The sequence below is a fragment of the Micromys minutus genome (genome assembly GCF_963924665.1).
Source record: "Micromys minutus genome assembly, chromosome: 32".
Classification (NCBI taxonomy): domain Eukaryota; kingdom Metazoa; phylum Chordata; class Mammalia; order Rodentia; family Muridae; genus Micromys; species Micromys minutus.
Genome location: NC_137967.1, coordinates 18,663,340 through 18,683,297, shown reverse-complemented (window position 1 = coordinate 18,683,297; position 19,958 = coordinate 18,663,340). Strand labels below are relative to the sequence as shown.

At 53.8% G+C, this 19,958-nt stretch overlaps 1 protein-coding gene across 1 annotated transcript; it reads left to right on the top strand.

The window, feature by feature from the left end:
- Positions 1-1,409: 1,409 nt before the first annotated feature.
- On the top strand, positions 1,410-18,791 carry PHLDB3 (pleckstrin homology like domain family B member 3; the record flags this gene model as incomplete). Its single annotated transcript, XM_080908380.1, has 15 exons — positions 1,410-1,643; positions 2,789-2,971; positions 3,118-3,255; positions 6,960-7,088; positions 8,076-8,234; positions 9,736-9,846; positions 9,964-10,044; positions 10,742-10,855; positions 14,499-14,598; positions 14,742-14,829; positions 14,904-14,988; positions 15,329-15,385; positions 16,758-16,977; positions 17,600-17,685; positions 18,657-18,791. The coding sequence occupies 15 exons, from the start codon at positions 1,410-1,412 to the stop codon at positions 18,789-18,791; spliced, it is 1,920 nt and encodes a 639-aa protein (XP_080764506.1).
- Positions 18,792-19,958: the final 1,167 nt, after the last annotated feature.

Sequence of the window (19,958 nt, the reverse complement as noted above, 5' to 3'; positions counted from 1 at the left end):
CCATGGTGTGTGTGTGCGCGCGCGTGTGTATGTGTGTGTGTCTTATGTGCCTGTACTATCTTTCACACACACACAAATAATAATAAATAACATAAAAGCCATTTAGATCCTGGGTCTATTTGTTTTCTTCAGCCTCGGTTCCCATAGGTGTAAAATGGAGACAGACGGTCTATCTTTTTTTTTCTGTGGGCTGTGGGGTGGTACAACACTGGGGTGTGTCAAGTGTTTTTTTTTTTTTTTTTTTGCACAGCTCCTGACGACTAACAGTCGGGTTTTGCATACCAGATATTTTCCTGTTTCTGTCCAGAGAGGAAAGGGTCTGGCTGTGATCTTTAACCTCCACGCTCCACCCCATAGTAAACTGTGTACGTGTGGGGCACACTCTGTCTCTGGGCAGATCGCTGACTCAGTCCGGGATACCCCCTCCCCTTGTCCGGCTCCCTAAACCGGTCAGGGCCCTTCCAAAGGGCTTATTAGAGGGGAGAGGCCCCCATCTTCATTCCTATCTTCCTTTGAGGATTTCCTGGGTCTCGGCCTTAAGGAGGCTGCTGCATGCAGGTAGCTAAACCCGGCCCTCCAGGGACACCGGAATGGGGGCACGGGAGGCTGAGTGGGAGGTCTGGGCGCTGGGCTCTCGCTGGGTGGAGCTGGAGGGGCCGGGATGGCTGGGTGCCTGGGCTGCGGGCGGGGCAGGCTGCTGGCTCCCTCCTCCCAGGAGAGCTGTCGGACCTGTTGTCCCCCCCTCCACTTCCGGGCTGCTGGGGAGGGGGACGGGGCGGCCTCTCTCTCCTCCCTCCTTCCAGCCACCTGTTTAGCCGCAGAAGCAGCAGTGCCCTGCGCAGAGCCAGGAAGGAGGCTGGCGACCTACGGGGATCTGCTCCCGGGAACGGAGGCGTTGGGGCCCCGGGCTCATCCGGAGAGGTAGATGTTGCGAGCCCCGAGTTCTGGATCCTGGGGTGAGGAGCCTTGAACGCTGCCGCCTTACAGGTGGATCGGGACCCAACTGTGGAGCTCCAGAGAGGAGGGCCGGGCTAGTCCCGAGGGGTGGAGGAGATGGGGTCTCTTTGAGGCAGGAAACTGGGGGAGGGCTGCATGGGTGACTTGCACTGGGGCAAAGGGAAGGCTCAGTGTGCGACGTCCCAGCACGGGGAGCGCTGGGACTCCCGACTCAAATTTTCTTCCCACCTCTAGGTGTGTGTGTGTGTGTGTCAGCATCGGAGTCGACAGCCTCGCCCCAGTCACAAGCGGGTCCCCAGGAAAACCACATCCTCGGAATGCCCAGAGCCAGTCTCTGAACCTTTGGGTTCCGCCCCCTGGGCACGCTCACAGCGCTCTAGACCACGCCCACAAACATCAGACCACGCCTCAGAGCCCTAACCACGCCCACCCCACAGGAATTCGAAGCGGCCATGGGGACACCCAGCACCCTAGAGGAGGGCTCTTCGTCGCCGCAGGTTCCGGAATGCGCGGTCGAGGTCCAGCCTCAAGGGGCCGTGCAGCCTCAGGGGCACCCCGAGGATCCCCAAGAGCACAAGGAACCCGAGGTCCCAACGGAGCCTTCAAGCTGCCAGGGAGCTGGGCGGCCGGCCGAGGAAGAGGAAGAAGTGGAAGAAGGTAGCAGCACGGAGAGCTGCCGCGAAGAGGTGAGGGATCAGCCCCCGGGGGTGGGGTTCAGACGGACAGACAGACACCCAGGAAGACACAGCAGAGCATTTGGAGAGAGATTAGACAGAGATCCGGAGTCAAGGACAGATACCCATAGACAGGCCAGAGAGACCTGAGTTGAAACAGAGAAACGAGGTACTGCAGAGACACAGGGAGTGAGACATAGACCCAAAGAGAGACACAGGGAAGACACACAGTCCCAGAAGACAAACAGAAAGAAGAAATGCCAAGATAGAAGAGTCGAAGTCAGGAAGGAGAGAGATCCAGGGACTCTGTAAAAGAGATCCCAAGAGGTGGAGACTCAGAGACAGGTGAGCTCATAGGGTACAAAGGCTCTTGCTGTCAAGTCTGATAACCAGGGTTCAATCCCCAGGACCCACATTGATGTAAGACAAGAATCCTCTGACTCCCACTGGCATTCAGGTACAAAAAAGAAAGAAGGAAAGAATGGAATACATGAAGGTAGGCAAAGGAAAGGAAAGGGAAAGGAAGGAAGAGATGGAGGAAGAAAAAAGAAAGAAAAGGAAAAGAAAGGGAAAGAGAAAGGAAGGAAGATATGGAGGAAGAAAAAAGGAAAGAAAGAGAAAAAGGGAAAGAGAAAGAAAGGAAGAAATGAAGGAAGAGAAAAGGAAAGAAAAGGGAAAGAAAAATGAAGGAAGAAAAAAAGGAAAGAAAGAGTAAAGAAAGGGGAAAGAAAAGGAAAGAGAAATGAAGGAAGAAATGGAGGAAAAGAAAGGGAACGAGAAAGAAAGGAAAAAATGGGGGGAAAAGGAAAGAAAGGGAACGAGAAAGGAAGAAATGGAGGAAGAATAAGAGGAAAGAAAGGGAAAAGAAAGAAATGGAGGAAGAAAGAAGGAAAAAGAGAAAAAAGAAAGGAAGCAAGCTCTACAGTTCAGCGTCAGAGCGTGGTGGCTTTGTATGGTTCCGAACCTGCAGCTACCCCCTCCACGCGCCCCCTCCGCTTTACGCTCTCCCATTCGGACCCAAAAGGAAGTAGTTGGACTAGGCAGCTCTCGTGATCCCCCAGAGGCACTACTGGGGTGGGACCAGACCTGTTTGGTGACTATAGGTGGGGGGGGGGGGGGACGAGACTCCGTTCTCATCACACCCTCTCTAATTTCAGCCCGAGGCTACGCCTGCCACTCCGATTCCAGCCACACCTTCCCCATGCCTTCCTTCTGGGGAAGAGCTGCGGGGGGCGGCGCGGCGGCTGCGTGGACAGCAGCTGGAGGCCCTGACTCGCGTGGCTCTGATGGAGCAGCGGGTGAAGGAGTTGCAGCGCCAGAAGAAGGAATTGAGGATTGAGGTGAGGATGGGGAGCCCTTTGGAAAGTCAACCCATGAGGGAACCTGCAAGTTTAAGGCTTGGGACGTCTTCCAGACTTCCAGCTCCGTCCTCCACTGGCTGCTGCACCCAAATCCTCGCTTTGTTTTGTTTTTCTGTTTTCTGCAGATGGAGGTGGAGGTGGCCCTGCTCCGGGGTGAGCTGGCGGGGGAACGGGTGGCCGCTCGGCGGGAGGAGGAGCAGCTGCGGGAGCTCCTGGGCCAGCGGGTGGAGCCCCAGCAGAGCAGCCCAGAACAGCGGGAACAGGTTGGTGTGACCGGCGACTTGATCATGGTCCTTTCGTCCTGACTTCAGCTTCCGGGCCGGAACATCCCCCGGTCGGACCTCCTGTTCCTCATTTTCCTCCTCTTTCCCAGGCCTGGTTTGGATGCCTGACTTTCTTGGCCGTCCTTTCTCATTTCACAGTTTAATGGTGTGCTAGCAAACATTTCAGACGCTTAAAAATTGAACACTCAGTTGGGCTGGTGTCTTGTTCTCCTCGGCTTTAGTAGCGACTCATTTAATATTCTTCTTTCATCCTACGCGGTCTGGATATTCCTGGATTCTAAGAGTCTAAATCAAACACACAAGGCTGAGCCACGCCCCCAGCCCCTCACTGGGGGATTCTAGGCAAAGGCGAGGGGGTCTACCATTGAGCACATCCTCACCTCGTTCCAAGTTTTAAATGCTCATTGTGGAAGTAATATTACTTGGATATGTTTTAGTGGGTACCACAGAAAAATGAGAACTTTCTTGTGTGTGTGTGTGTGTGTGTGTGTGGTATTTGAGACTTGATTCCCCTAAGTGTCCCTGACTGGCCTCGAACCCGTAATTCTCTTTTCTCAGCCTCCTGAGTGCCGGGGTTACAGGTGTGCACCGGACCGGTGTGTCGTAATTGTTTATCTTAAGTCTTGTTTTGCCTCTAATGGGCCTAGTGAGCCTCCCCTACCTGCCTACATGTTTGTTGCTTGCTGAAGAAACTAGGTGTCCCGGGTGTGATAGTTTATGGTTGTTCTGTTTTGTTTGTGTTTTCAAGCTAGTGTCTTACTAGGTGGCTCTGGCCGGTCTGGAATTTGCTATATAGTTCAGGCTAGACTCAAACCATTGTATCCCCACGCTTCTGCTTCTTACGACCTTTTGTTGTTGTTGTTGTTAACCTGATTAGTCTGCCTCTGCCTCCCAAATACTGGGATTAAGGGCATGTGCCACACTGCCCAGCATCTTCAGGCCTTTAAAAAATATATTGTTTAATTGTTGATTTGGTTTGTGTTTGTGCTCGTAACATGCAAGTGTGTGGTCTCTGAGCCCAGAAGGAGAATTCAGAACCCCTGAGGCCGGATTGTTGTCTGCTGCTAGACACAAACTCAGCGTCTCCACAAGGTAGCAGTCTTGCTCTTAACCTGTCCAGCACCATCGTTTTGGTTTTTGAGATAGTATCTCAGATAACCCAGGCTGGCCTTGAACTCACTACGTAGCTGAGGGTGACCACGAACTCCTGATTTTTTTCTGCTTCCATCTCAAGTCCTGGGATTTCAGGCATCACCAGGTCCACTTGAATTTTGTGTTATCCTTATAGCAGAAGCAGCTGGCGCTACCTCCTTCTCTTCCCCCTCCCCCTCTTCCTACTCCACCGTACCCAGGGTCTGTAGCCCAGACTGGTGCTGAACTTGTGTTTGGGGATGACTTTGAACTTCTGGTCCCCTGGCCTTCACCACCCAAGTCCTGGAATTGCCGGTCTGTATGATGGCTCCCGGCAAGGATCTGAGTTGTCAGCTTATAGCCAGGATGTGGCTGACCATGTGGCTGTGGGCCAGTCAGTGCCCGCTCTGTTCTCTGGGAGCACATGGTCTCTTGGCTGTAGAGGCGTGGCAAGATGACAGCCTGCTTTGTGCCTTCCCACTGAGTCTGAGGGACAGGCCTCAGTGAGTCACACCGATCTTAAGACTTTTTATCTAAATCTGTCGACTTCCCTCCAGGGCACTGCTTGGCTTGGTCTGAAAAAGTCAGTGTTACAGCTCCGTTGACATTGTCAGCTGTGTCCGTCTGTCTGTTCAGGAGCTGCCTCCTATCACCCTACGCCTTATCTCTTGAGGTTTGGTTCTGTTTGTCTAGGGTTCTGGGTTCTAGTCATTCCCCCGCACCCCCTCAGACGCAGAAATCTGAGTTCCTAGCCCTTCCTCCCTCAGACCCAGGGCTCCAGGCCCCAGCCCTCCTCCCTTAGACCCAGGGGTCCAGGCCCCAGCCCTTCCTCCCTCAGACCCAGAGCTCCAGGCCCCAGCCCTTCCTCCCTCAGACCCAGGGGTCCAGGCCCCAGCCCTCCTCCCTCAGACCCAGGGCTCCAGGCCCCAGCCCTCCTCCCTCAGACCCAGGGCTCCAGGCCCCAGCCCTCCTCCCTCAGACCCAGGGCTCCAGGCCCCAGCCCTCCTCCCTCAGACCCAGGGCTCCAGGCCCCAGCCCTCCTCCCTCAGACTCCCTCTTCTCCACAGTGTGAGCTTGGTGTCCCTTCTATCACCAGACCACAATCCTGCGCCTTGCCCTGCATACCCCTGTTCCTCTCCTTGAGAACAACACTCGCTGTGCACCCTCCTTCCTGTCTTCTCTCCTTATCTTCCAGTCACACTTCCCTGGGCTTGGCTCAGGCTTGCACCCTCCTTGCTGAAAGACCTTCTGACCATGGCGATCTCTTTTTTTCCATGACTCCATATTGACCCCAGTGATAACATTTGACCAAACCAAAGTGAACCTTACATACAACATCCTCCATGTCATCCCCTACTACTGCCTCAGATACTCCTGGGCTGGGGGCGTGGCTTAGGGGTAGAGCCCCTCCTAGAATCCCCCAGTGAGGGGCTGGGGGCGTGGCTCAGTGGGGCTGGGGGCGTGGCTCAGTGGTAGAGCCCCTCCTAGAATCCCCCAGTGAGGGGCTGGGGGCGTGGCTCAGTGGGGCTGGGGGCGTGGCTCAGTGGTAGAGCCCCTCCTAGAATCCCCCAGTGAGGGGCTGGGGGCGTGGCTCAGTGGGGCTGGGGGCGTGGCTCAGTGGTAGAGCCCCTCCTAGAATCCCCCAGTGAGGGGCTGGGGGCGTGGCTCAGTGGTAGAGCCCCTCCTAGAATCCCCCAGGGAGGGGCTGGGGGCGTGGCTCAGTGGTAGAGCCCCTCCTAGAATCCCCCAGTGAGGGGCTGGGGGTGTAACTCAATAGTAAAGCCCCTGCCTAGAATCCCCCAGTGAGGGGCTGGGGGCGTGGCTCAGTGGTAGAGCCCCTGCCTAGAATCCCCCAGGGAGGGGCTGGGGGCGTGGCTCAGTGGTAGAGCCCCTGCCTAGAATCCCCCAGTAAAGGGCTGGGGGCGTGGCTTAGGGGTAGAGCCCCTCCTAGAATCCCCAGTGAGGGGCTGGGGTGTGGCTCAGTGGTGGAGCCCCTTCCTAGAATCCCCGAGTGAGGGGCTGGGGGCGTGGCTTCCAGTGCAGCACTGGTATGTCATACCTAAGATTCAATCCACTAGGCTGCAGAAAGATAAATGAATCAATAGTAATAATGAAGGTGGAGTGTTGCCTGTCTCAGTGCCTCACAGCTGTGTGCTGTGCTGGAGAGCAGGGCCTGAGGCTGACCTACCTTATCTCTCCATGTTCACACAGCATGACCCTGGCTTCTCCTTCCTTCTTCCTAGTTGTCTCTCCCTCCCTTCTTCCCTCCCATCCTTACTTCATTTATAAGGTCTGGTTCTTTGACCCAGGCTAGTCTTGAACTTGCCATTCTCCTGTCCCCACCTATCAAGTGCTGGGTTTATAGCCATATGCCACCTTGTTTGGCTGTCTTTTGTTTCTTATATGGTTTCCTTGGTAACTCTTCTAGGGCAGGGCCATAGAGCAGACCTGGGGGGTCCCGCTGTGAGGAGCAGACACCCCAGCAGGGCCTGGGTCCTGGTTGGGTTGTTTCCTTGCCTGAGTCAAGGTCCACAGCCTGCTTGTTCTCTCAGGAGCAGAGGCAGCTGAGCCAGGAGCGGGATCATGTGGAGAGTCTTCGCCAGAGACTTAGGGAGGCCCAAGGACAGCTTGACTCACAGCCAGAGGACCAGAGAGAGCGGCTCTCACAAGGGGTACAAGAGGTGCGGGCTCTTTGGACCTGCTTAGAAGTGGATTCCATGTCTGTCTTCCACTAGGACTAAAAAGTCTTGTCCCAGTCATCTTTCCTCAGGTGTGGGGTTCTAAGCCCCAGTCCTCCTTCAGATGTGGGGTTCTAGGCTCCAGCCCCTTTCCCTCAGATGTGGGGTTCTAGGCTCCAGCCCTCCTCCCTCAGATGTGGGGTTCTAGGCTCCAGTCCTTCCTCAGACGTGGGGTTCTAGGCTCCAGCCCTCTTCCTTCAGATGCGGGGTTCTAGGCCCCAGCCCTCCTCCCTCAGGTGTGGGGTTCTAGGCCCCAGCCCTCCTCCCTCAGGTGTGGGGTTCTAGGCCCCAGCCCTCCTCCCTCAGGTGTGGGGTTCTAGAACCCAGCCCTCCTCCCTCAGGTGTGGGGTTCTAGGCCCCAGCCCTCCTCCTTCAGATGTGGGGTTCTAGGCCCCAGCCCTCCTCCCTCAGGTGTGGGGTTCTAGGCCCCAGCCCTCCTCCCTCAGGTGTGGGGTTCTAGAACCCAGCCCTCCTCCCTCAGGTGTGGGGTTCTAGGCCCCAGCCCTCCTCCTTCAGATGTGGGGTTCTAGGCCCCAGCCCTCCTCCCTCAGGTGTGGGGTTCTAGGCCCCAGTCCTCCTCCCTCAGGTGTGGGGTTCTAGGCCCCAGCCCTCCTCCCTCAGGTGTGGGGTTCTAGGCCCCAGCCCTCCTTCCTCAGGTGTGGGGTTCTAGGCCCCAGCCCTCCCTCAATTGCGAGGTTCTAGGCACCAGTCTTCCTCCCTCACATGTGGGGCTCTAGAACCCAGCCCTCCTCCCTCAGGTGTGGGGTTCTAGGCCCCAGTCATCTTCCTTTGGGTCCATGAGTCCAGGCCCCAGCCCTTCTTCTGACCTGTCTTCTCCCTCAGATCTAGGGGCCTGGGTCGAGCCCACCCGCTCACTCCCTCCTTAGGTCTAGGGATCCAGACTCCAGTCCCCTGTGTCCCCACCCTCAGATCAGAGAGCAGTTGGACGCAGCACAACGCACTTATGAGGATCTGGAGTTCCAGCAGCTGGAACGCGAGAGCCGCGTGGGGGAGGAACGGGAAAGCCCTGATGGCCCAGCTCCAGACTCCAAGGTCCGAGAACTTCAGGCCAGTGTGGCCCAGCACAGGGTGAGTTCCCTAGACCAGCCCTTCCTCCTTCTCCACGCCGCCCCTCTCCCCCATTTTCACGATGGTTCTGGGACATTCACAATGTGTCAGACACAGTGATAACTATCCATGAGCCACCGACCCCGTACTGCTGAATCTGAGGTACATCCTGTTGCTTTTTCTTATACTGTAAAAGGGAAGAGCTGGGCATTTTTTCTTTTTACTTTTAAATTCATGTATTTATTTCTATATGTGTTAGAGCATGCGTGCCACTGTATTCATGGAAACCAGAAAGCAGAAGCCCGTTCTTTCCTTCCACTATATTCCCTGGGATCGAACTCATGTTGTGAGGTCTGGCAGCAAGCACCTTTACCTTCTGAGCCCTCTCACTGGCCCCAGCTACTCGTGCATTTTATGAGTTCTATGTTCCGAGTGTAGCCTTGTCCTGTGGGGACCAGCTTAGCTATGCAGATCAGCTTCCCACCCGTTTGTGGTTAAACCGACTGGGGTCTCCTTCCCACACCTCTTCCTGTAGATTGTTGTTGGTTTTCTTTTCCTTCCGTTGCTTTCTGTCTGCGTGTGGCCCAGGCTGCCTGGCACCAGCTGTGTAGCCCAGGATGACTTTAAACTTGTAATCCTCCTGCCTCAGCCTTTGGAGTGCTGGGACTGCAGATGTGCTCCATCTCACCCAGTTTATGCCGAGGGTGGAACCCACGACTTCAAGGCTCCCAGGCAAGCACTCTGCCAACGGTGCCACATTCCCCAGTTCCTTTCGTTTTTGAGATAGGGACTCTGTAGCCAAGGCTAGCCTAGGACTCACTATGTAGCCCAGGCTGGCCTCAATTCTAAGGCTCTTGGGTGTTAAAATTACAGGTACGGCTCCCTTTTCTGTGTTCTTTAAGATATTATTATTATTATTATTATTATTATTATTATTATTATTATTATGTTTTTTTGTTTTGTTTTGTTTTTTGAAGCAGCATTTCTCTTTGTAGCCCTGGCTATCCTGGACTCACTCTGTAGACCAGGCTGGCCTCAGGTCTGCCTGCCTCTGCCTCCCACATGCTGGAATCAGAGACATGCACCACCACTCCTGGCCTAAGGCTTATTTTTATTTACTTACTTTAACTGTGTGTGTGTGTGTGTGTGTGTGGTGTATGTGTGTGTGTCTGTGTGTGTGTGTGTGTGTGCAGGAGTCCATAGAGAGGCCATAGCAAGTGTCAGATCTCTTGGGGCTGGAGTAGTCTCCTGTTATGGGTGCTGGGACCTGAACTTGGGTCCTCTTGCAAGACACTCAATGTCTGCGCCCCTCTGATCCTGATGAGTTTCTGAGTCTCCCTTGGCATCTGTCTTCAACCCTAGACAACTTCTGGGCCTTGGCCTTTATAAACTAAAAGAGTGCCCAGGGGGCTTAGTGATGGCCTGAGGTCTCTGGGGTGGGGGTGGGGATAAAGGGCACCTGGGGAGGGCAGCCTGGAATCCCGGGAAGGCAAGTGAATGACCAAAATGGGGTCCCCTGCAGCGCCGCATCCAGGTCCTGGAGGAACAGCTCAGGTCTCTGGGGGAGCAGATGGCCGCAGAGAGCTGGGGGCTGAGCAGGAAGAAAGAGGAGGCTGTTCAGGCTCTGACACAGGTGCGTTGCTCCCCAGACCAGCCCCACCCTCACCTCCCAGTGCCCAAAGTCAGATGCTCTTCTTCTGCCTGTGTTGTGAGGTATCGCCACCTCTCCCTCCCCCTCCCCCTCTCCCAGGAACGGACCCGGCTGTTTGAGCTCAACTGCCTTCAGGGAACATGTGGGGGCTTCTCTGAACCCGACCAAGCTCTCACCAAGGTAGGGGATTTCCTGTACCTGCTAGTCCTTCTCCTTCAGACCTGGGCCCCAGCCTCTCACACCTTCAGGCACCAGGAGTGTGAGCTTCTGTCTCCTCCCTCAGCCTTGAGTCCAGGCTCAGCGCTTCTCTCTCAGAAGTCTATGTCTCAGACCTCCTCCCTTGGACCTTAGGACAAGGAGTCTTGGGTGTGTGTGTTGAGAGGGTGAAGTACCGGCCAGAGAACTGGGTTTCTGTGCCCATATCTGTGACTCCTGCTGGGAAACTGAGCGGTGAGGACTGTATTCTGGCTCTCTTGTGATCAGACCTTTGCTTTTCCATCTGAGAAATGGACTGGTACTGGCAGTCTGGGGCTAGAGCATCTATGAACTGTCAGTTCTGTGTGTGTGTGTGTGTGTGTGTGTGTGTGTGTGTGTGTGTCCTGAAACCAAGTCCCTACTGTGCGTGCATGTGTGATCTGTCTGTCTATCTGTGCACCACATGTATGCCCAGTGCCCAAAGAGGCTAGAAGAGGGTACTGGACCCCCTGGGCCTGGAGTTAAAGATGGTTGTGAGCCTCCATGTGGGGGCTGAGAATCAAACTTGGATCCTCTGGAAGAGCAGCCAGCGCAATTAACCACTCAGCCATCCCACTAGCCCCACCCCCACCCCACCGCACCCCATCCCTGGCTTTCTGTAACCATTGCTCTCTCTTCCCAGTTGCTGTTCACACAGAAGACGGACCGTCAGCTGCTGGTGCTGCAGGACCCCACTGCGCATGCTGCCGCTAGCTCCACCTCTTCATGCCTCTTCTCTGTGCACAGTTCCCTGCAGGTGCTGCCCCCATCTGCGCATGTGCACACGGGGGAGGGAGGGGCTGGCAGCAGAGGTCCGTGAACCTCCACTGGTGCTCTCTTCCTTGGGTTGAAGGGATGGGAGGATGGATGGGGACACTTGCTCACGGGATAGTAGATGACTCTTTATTCTTTTTTTTTTTTAACATTTATTTATTTATCTATCCATTTATTTATTTATTTATTTATTTATTTATTTATTTATTTATTTATTTATTTATTATATAAGTTCACTGTAGCTGTCCTCAGACACACCAGAAGAGGGCATCAGATCCCATTACAGATGGTTGTGAGCCACCATGTGGTTGCTGGGATTTGAACTCAGGACCTATGGAAGAGCAGACAGTGCTCCTAACCACTGAGCCATCTCTCCAGCCCGACTCTGTTTATTCTTATTATCAATCATTTTGCATAACATCACGTCTCCCATGCAAGATGAGAGCCTGTAACAAGAGTGAAATTTAAGAGTGACCAACACGCTACTTTAAAGAAGTCTTCTCTCTCCCCGCCTTCTGGTCCAGCACTCTGCCTCAGCTTCATATATAGGTTTATGTACCAAACGCGTGTCTGATGTCCTCAGAGGCCAGAAGAGGGCATCAGATCTTCTAGAACTGGTGTTACAGAGGGTTGTGAGCCACCATGTGGGTGCCGTGGATCGAACACCAAACCCGGTCCTACGGAAGAGCAGCCAGTGCTCTTAACCACTAAACCTTCTCTACGACCCCGTTCAGCACCTTATAAAACATCTGTGGGCAATTTGTTTTCCCTTTTGAGAGTGGTGTACTCAGTTCATTAGGCTATTCTTGTTTAGCAGAATTGGGTTCTCTTGGGGTGTGCGTGCCTGCGTGCGTGCCTGCGTGCGTGCGTGCGTGTTCTAATGCCTAGACTGTAGATCTAGACGCAGGGTTCATCTGAAGTGCCGCGGGGATTCTGGGGCTATCTCTTCACTTTGCTGTTCTTTCCTGCAGTAGAAAAGCCGTTTAATCCTACACAATCCTGTTCCACAGCTCTCGGGATTATTCCCTGTGTGGTTTGAACCCTTTTCAGAAAGTTCTCGCCTATGCCTCTATCTTGAGTATTTTCCTCTAGCATTCCTAATGGCTAAGGTTTACTTTTAGATTGGTTTATCTTATTTTATGTCTGTGAGGGTTCTGCCTGTGTTTGTTGTGTGTATACATGCATGCAGTACCTGTGGCGGCCAGAGGGTGTCGTATCTCTTGGAACTGGAATCGTAGATGGTTGTGAGTCACCTTGTGGGTGCTGAGAATCGAACCTGGGTCCTCTGGCAGTTCTCTTAACTGCTGACTCATCTCTACAGACCTTTATTTGTGAAGGTCTCACTCTGTAGCCCAGGCTGGTGTCCTGTTTGCACATCTTTCCACATACTGGAAAACATCTTTCATGTACGTCTGGTGGTGCACACTCGTCATCCCAGCACTCAGGAGGTAAAAGAAAGGGAGACCCAGGCCAGCCTCGGCTACACAGAGAGATGCTGTCTCAAAATAATAAAACTAAAGCCAGAGGAGGTGACAGACTCCTGTAATTCCAGCACTTAGGAAGCAGAGGAAAAAGGGTTGTGAATTTGAGGCTCGCCTCACCTACAGCAAAATTTAGGGCCAGCCTAGACTACACAACAAGATCCTATCTCTGAATGAATAAGTAAGTAAATAAAAATAAAAATTTAAACAGCAAACAATCTCTAGATAGCGTCTTTAAAAAAACAAACTCAGCAGATTGTATTTATTTATTTTTTAAAGATTTATTTATTTTATGTATATTAGAGCTCTATCTGCATGTATACATGCATACCAGAAGAGGGCATCAGATCCCATTACAGATGGTTGTGAGCCACCATGTAGTTGCTGGGATTTGAACTCAGGACCTTTGGAAGAGCAGTCAGTGCTCCTAACCACTGAGCCATCTCTCCAGCTCCTCTAGATGATTCCTAATCTCCAATGAGAGGTCATGCTCGGTCAGTGGCCAGCATGCTGTCTTGTTTTAGCAATTTCTGTCAACAGTGTATTGGGTCTGGGAATATAGAGCCACAACCAGCTATATAAAATTGGGAAGATAATAAACTTTAAACAAATATTGGCCACTGGGGGGGGGGAACTTTTTTGAGACAGGTTCTTACGTAGTCCAGGCTAGCTTCCACTGTACTGAATTGCTCCCAAGTGCTGAGATTAGAGGCGTGTACTACCATGCTCAATTACATGTTATGCTGGGGGTCAAACCCAGGGCTTCGTTGGGCCAGCACTCTACTGAGAAACATTCCCAGTCCTTTCGTTTATTTTATTTATTTATTTATTTATTTATTTATTTATTTATTTATTTCTGATGCTGGGAGTGAAAATGAGGGCCTCCGATGGGACAGGTAGCTGGTGGCTTTCCGAGGCCTGTGGTATCCGTATGTGCACGAGTCTGCCTTTCGGTAGAAGGGCGGGGCAGAGCAGGGGCTGCTCACCGAATGTCAGCCAGGAAGCAGAGAACCCAGGTGGGTGGGGGCGAAGTAAACCTGCTCAGGAGATACCCCAAGAAACCTACTTCTCCAGAGAGAGACCCCCATCTCTTGTTGTCATGCGCGTTCCTGTTTTTGTGTGTGTAGATGCATGTGTGGATGCCAGAGTTAACCTCTGCTATTGTTCCTAAGGAGCTGTCTGCCTTGGTTGATTTCAAAGATTTATTTCTAGCCAGGTGTGGTGGCCCCAGCGCTCCGGAGACAGGCAGGTCGAACTCTGTGAGTTTGAGTCCAGCCTGCTCTCCTTGGAGAGTTCCAGGCCTCTGGAAGTGCTGTATGTATCCTTAGCTATCACCCAGTGTCCCTGACCCTTTAAAAATATATTTTTTAATGTGTGTCTGTGCATGGGTGGGTATAGGCACATAAGTGCAGTACCCATAGAGACCAGAAGAGGGCACTTGACCTGAAAGTGGGGTTACTGGTGGGGTTGTGAGCTGCCAGACGTGAATGCTGGGAACCACACTTGCATGAACAGTAGTTACTCTTATCTCCTAACCTGTCTCTCCAGGCCCGCATCTCTTGTTTTTGTGAGGCAGGGTCTCTCACTGGGTTCTGAGGCTCACAGATCAGGCTAGACCAGTAACATCCAGGGGTCCATTATTTCAGCCTCCCCATAGGCATTGCCACCACACCTGGTTTTTTTTCTCAAGTTTGTTTATTTCTTGACTGGGGTGGGGGTGGGGAGTGGAATGCCTGATCAGGCATACCCTGAACGTCACCGAGCCGCCGGTTGGAATCGTCGACTCTGTCCCTCCGCTGCACAGGGCCTGAACTCAGAGCATTACACATGGCAGCCTGGGCTGGAGCCATCTTGCTGGACAATGGCTTCCTGCACGGATGGATGTCTAGTTCTTATGCTTACATGGCAAACTCTTTCTGAGCCATGTCACCAGCGGTCACTACACAGGGCCAGTCTTGTAGTTGGCACCGCCTCCAAGTGATGTCATCAAATCACAAATGCACTAACTGAGGGAGTTGGAGCCTTTTCCATTCCCCCTCCCCACCCCCACCCCAGAGCGCACAGCTGACAGCGAAGCCATTATCCTAAGCACCTCTGGGGGACGGGGACGCTCACCTTACAAACACAACCTTTGTGTGTTTTTAGGGGTCTATTGGTCTCCAGAGGACAGGAAGCCTGCCCAGGAGGAGGGGAGACAGGGCCAGCCAGAGGGGATCCTCCCGACCTTTGTCCCTCCACTGTACAGGTGAGGGCACTTCCGTTCCCTTCCTGCCCCTGCCCCCAGCCATCCTGCAACAGAGATGGAAAAACAGCTTGGGTGTGGGCGGGAGGAGCAGAGGGATGAGGGAGGAAACACCTGGCCTCCACATCCTGTGCCCTCTTTCTCAGGACCCCTGGAGGCCTCTGCTCTTACACAAGCTGCGGGGACCCCTGGGAGACCTTTCTATCAGCTGCTCCACTGTGGCCCTGAGAATAGGTGAGGCGTGGGGGGGGGGAGGGCGAAGGAGGCCAGCCAAGGTAACCAATCACATCTCTGCTTTGTCCGCCTAGACACTCACTTCACCCAGACATCGCACACATGGAGCGACTCCTGCAGCAGGCTGTGGCGGAGAGGGAACGGCTGCTCAAGGCCAGGGTGAGACGGCAGGCCCTGCTCTTTAGAAAGGCCGTTTGACCCAGACCACTCCTTAACTGCAGCCCCAGCCCTCCTCCCTCAGACCTAGGGGTTCAGAACCCAACCTTCCTCCCTCAGACTCAGGGCTCCAAGACCCAGCCCTCCTCCCTCAGACCTAGGAGTCCAAGCTCCAGCCTTCCTCCATCAGACCTAGAGGTCCAGAACCCAACCCTCCTCCCTCAGACTCAGAGCTCCAGGCTCAGCTTCCTCCCTCAGACCCAGGGCCCCAGCCCCAGCCCACTTAGACATTTCTCTGTCTTATGGGTTGGATTCTCATTGATTCACTCACATGAATCCACAGGAAGGGATGAGAAGAATCCAAGAAAGTTCCACGGGCCCTGCAGTTCCCGCCATCACGGTTAGTTCCCCCCCCGCCCCGCCCCCCCCCCCCCCCCCCCGGTTCTCTCTGGGTGCTTCTGCCTCTTAGGTTTTGCTTTGTATTATATGCCACCGCCTCCTGTCCTCCAACCCAAAGGGTCCTGTTCGACCCTTGAAGAAAAGCCCAAAGGTCCCGTTCCTACTCCTGTTCCATTCATCCCCGTCCATGGTCTTTGCTTAAGGTCTTCACTCCATCTTTTATTTATTCCTCTAAGTTGTTTGTAGTTAGGCAGGTGAAGGTGCCACAGTGCACATGCGGAGGTCAGAGGACTGTGACCTCTCTACTTCCACTATGGGGGTCCCAGAGATGGAACCCAGACCATCAGGGTTGGTGGCAAGTGCCTTTTCCCAGCCGCACGATCCCCCCAGCCCCTTGTTCTTGTATTTCTGTATGTCTGGCTTGTTTTGGAGCCTTGTGTGTTAATCACAAGCTGCACCCTGAGCTACAATCCCCTGTCTTCTGTCTTTCTTCTTCCTGTCCGTATGCCGGTAACTATTTTAGGTGTTATTTTATAGACGAAGAGTAAACATTTGTGGCAGTTTAAAAATGTGTCTTATAGAAAGACTGAGGAGGCGTGGCGCTAAGGCCGGAGTTCTATCCCCAGCGCTATACAAACCAGTTGTGATCGCTTATGCCTCTGATCCCAGTGGCTTCCTCTGCAGAGCCCGCATGGGCTAAGAGAGACCCCCCCAGCTCTCCCGACTCAGTAGGGCCAGGGAGCGGGAAGGGCGTTGTACCCCTCAGGGCTGTTCTGCACAAACTTGTCCTCATTAAAAATGCAGCAGCGCCCGTAACTTCATTTCTCAAGCGGCCCCTGTTGAGGTCACTGTGTGTCCCTGTTGTGCCCTGTGCACAGACCAGCATGTCCGAGATCCCTGCCGCCATAACCAAGGGCTGACTGATGGGGAGGGTGCTGAGGTACCCCATGCTCACTGTAGGGAACTGGGGCTCACTTAGGAGGGTAAGGTTCACTGTCCCAGCCCTGCCTCACAAACTTTGTGACCTCAATGAGTCTCATCTGGCAAATAGAGACTTCCTTTGGTTTTGGTTTTTCGGGATGCCCTTTGTAGCCCAGGCTGGCTTTGAACTCACTATGTAGCCGAGGATAACCTTGAACTTCTGACCCTCCTGTCTCTGCTTTCCTAGTGCTGAGATGACAGGCATGCACACATTCCCTGTTTTCCTGCTTTTATCAGACTCTATAGCCCTCAAACTCATGACGGTCCTGCCTCAGCCTCCCCGGTGAGCCACACACACCTGGCTTCCCGATGGTGGGTGTGAGTATCTTTGCAAAGGCTGCCTGGAGCTGGCTGCCTAGGCTGCTCAGGGCTCCCCCGTCTGTGCTCTGCAGGCCCCGCCCCCGCCTCCACCACGCCCTCCAGGTCCCCGGGTTCTGGACCTCCCACAGCACCTGGAACGCTGGGGCCACAATCCGGACAGCTGCCCCCACTTGCGCGTGTCTGGGAGCTTCTGTCGTGGGCCCCTGGTGAAGATGGGCGGCCGCATCAAAACGTGGAGGAAGCGCTGGTTCTGCTTTGACCGCCAAGCGCGCCGTCTGGCTTACTATGCTGGTAAGCTGGGAGACCCGGTAGCCAGGCAACTTCAAGCTTGGAGTTGAAAAATCAGGACCCCCCCCCCCTCCGCGCCAGCCCTCACTTCCCTGCTGCCACTAGGACCCAGGGGTAAGGCTCCCAGCCCCTACCATACACTCTAGGTTAAAGCCATTTTGTCCCATAACACAGCTCCTAACCCCCTCCTCCCTAAGCCATCCGGAACCCCCTCCCCCAGCTTCTATTCACTAACACAGAGGAGTTTGGATCAGTTCTGGCTCCAGACGGGAGGCTAGACCCGTGACAGTGTCCCACCCACTTGAACACCCAGAGCCCAAACCATCCTTTCTTTCTAGAGGAACCCAGGGGCTCCAGAACTTCCGTCCCTGGACCCATTTCCAGATTTATGTGGTCTCTAGACCTGTCTGTCTTACATCTAGCAATAGAAACCCACCTTCCTCCAGTTTAGAGTTACCTACCACATTGTCATAATCTATACTAGAAACCAATGACCCCAGCACGTGCAAGTGAACACACACACACACACACACACACACTCACATACACACACGTACCCACGCACGCGCACATGCACATACACCTATCTTTAACTAGATCTATTTCCTCTTTTTCTTCCCATCAGACAAGGAAGAATCCAAGCTCAAAGGCGTCATCTATTTCCAGGCCATCGAGGAAGTGTACCATGACCACTTACGCTGTGCCTTCAAGGTGACCCTCCGCTCAGTGCTGGACGCCCTTCTGCCGAGCACCCAGGGCCAAACCTTAGCCTCAGCCTATCTCTAGGTCACCCTGGGGAGAGCCCACTCTTGCTAAACTCACGGCCCGGCACTGGAGCGTAACTAAAGCTCAGAGCCCGGGGCTGCACTGGACATTCAGTCTGTACAGAGCTTGTCTGTCATGCAGAGCCCTGAGTTCAAGTCCCAGCATCATGCGCACTGGGCACAGTGATACGTAGCTGTAACTTCAGCACCAGGAAGACAGAGGTGGGTGGATCTCTGTGAGTGAAGCCAGCCGGGAACATGCCAAGTTCCAGAACGACCAGGGCTCCATGGAGACCCTGGAGAGACGGGAGAGGGGAGAGGGCTGGTATCACTTTCTGGTCAGAGTACTGGGAGCGGAACCTTAGTCTTCTCCCAGAGTGGCCAGTCTCTCACCGGCCCGTCCATCTCTCCAGCCCCCAGCTATGGCTTTTTAAAGGCCGAATTGGAATCCCAGTTGATTTAAAAAAATTCTCAAGCCTTAGTTTTTTTTTTCTTCCAAAAACAAAAACAACACCCCAAAAAACAAACAAATAGAAAGCAGCAACAATAACAAAAAAAGCCCAAACCGGAACATTTCAGCCCCTTCCCTTGGGACTGAAAACATAATGGTCACAAGAAGGGGTTTACCCATTTGGTGGTCAGATTATGGGCTCGAGCTGGGAATGGTATAAACTCAACCCTCACTAGTCTGAGGCTAGCCTGAGCTACGAAGTCAAACCCACTCTCAAAACAAGAAGCCGGGTAAAAACAACCATTAAAATGAAAAAAGCCAGTTATGGTGGCACACACCTTTATCCCCACCCTGAGGTGGCAGAGGCAGGTAGATATCTGAGTTCGAGGCCAGCCTGGACGAGTTCTGGGCTTAGGAAGACAATCGTAGACATTAATCCAACCACCCTCTCCCCTTGCTTATGCCAGAGCCCCAGCCCCCGCCTGACCTTCTGTGTTAAGACCTACGAACGCCTTTTCTATATGGTGGCCCCCAGCCCGGAAGCCATGCGGATTTGGATAGACGTCATCGTGACAGCTGCAGACGAGAACCACGCCCCCTGACACCCTGAGCGGCCCCGCCCTCCGAGAAAGGAGGTCCCCCCCCCTCCTCCGCGAGCTGCGCCCCTAGACGCACCTTCCGGCCTTCGAGGCCCCGCCCCTTTGGCCTCCTCCCGGGTCCTGCAGCCGCCCCAGCTCAGCTGGCCTGAGCCCTGGAGGTCTGGGCTGCAGGTGACTTCCAGCGGCGTCGTCGCCAGGCCCTGGAGGCCCCGCCTGGGGGCAGGAGGAAGGCTACAGGGGCGGAAGGAACTATTTATTGGTGCTCCCCTTATACCGCATTAAACACGGTGGAAAAAAAAAAAAAAAAAACAAAGCAGGGTTTGTGGTGTGGGTTCCAGTGCTGAAGTCCTGGGGGCCTCACAGTCCCCAGCAGGAGTCCTGAGCCAAGGGTTTTGCAACCCCCTAAGGTCATGCATGTATGGGAGAAGCGGTGGGCAGACATGAGGCCTCAGTCTTCTGTGATTTGGAGTTTTTAGTATGTGGATTTATCTGCCTCCATGAACGTTTGACCAGCCAGCTTCGAGTAGGCTCTAGAAACTTACGTGTGTCCTCTCTCCAGAATTTTCCTTAGGGACTTCCCCCTCTGCTCTCTAACCTTTGTAAGGTGGCCTCACCAGAAAGCCCCCAATTCCGATTCCCAGATGACCCAAGCAATTCCTTTTGAGCCCTCCCATCCTGCCCTGTGGCTCCCAGCGACACCTGTCATTCCATAAGGGTTAGACAGAAGGGAGAGGGGCCTTTGCCACCTCTGGCTCCTTGCTTATTCCATTTGTTTAGGTACTTAGACCATCTCTGGTTCCTGACTTACATGAGGCATGTTCCCTCTTCCAGGAAGCCCTCCTTGGTTGTCTTGGCTGAGTCACATAGTTCTGCTTGCCCATCCTTATTGCAATCTGACTGTTCTATGCTGGCCCTGACTGCCCTGGGTCATTCCTGGCACCCGATCTCCTAGGCTGTGTCATCCCTAGTGTGTCTTCAGCAGGTGGAAAGGTCTAGGTATTGAACTGAATCCGTTTGTGAGAAAGTGGTTCTGAGGGTGAAGGACAGCTGTGAAAGAGGCCATCAGAAAACTCTTGGGCTGTCTCTCTTTGTCCCTTAGGTCTCATCTGGGATGTCCCCAAACTGGTGCCCAGGCAGAGGCAGGTCCTGTGAAGCCGGCCAGCTTTAAGA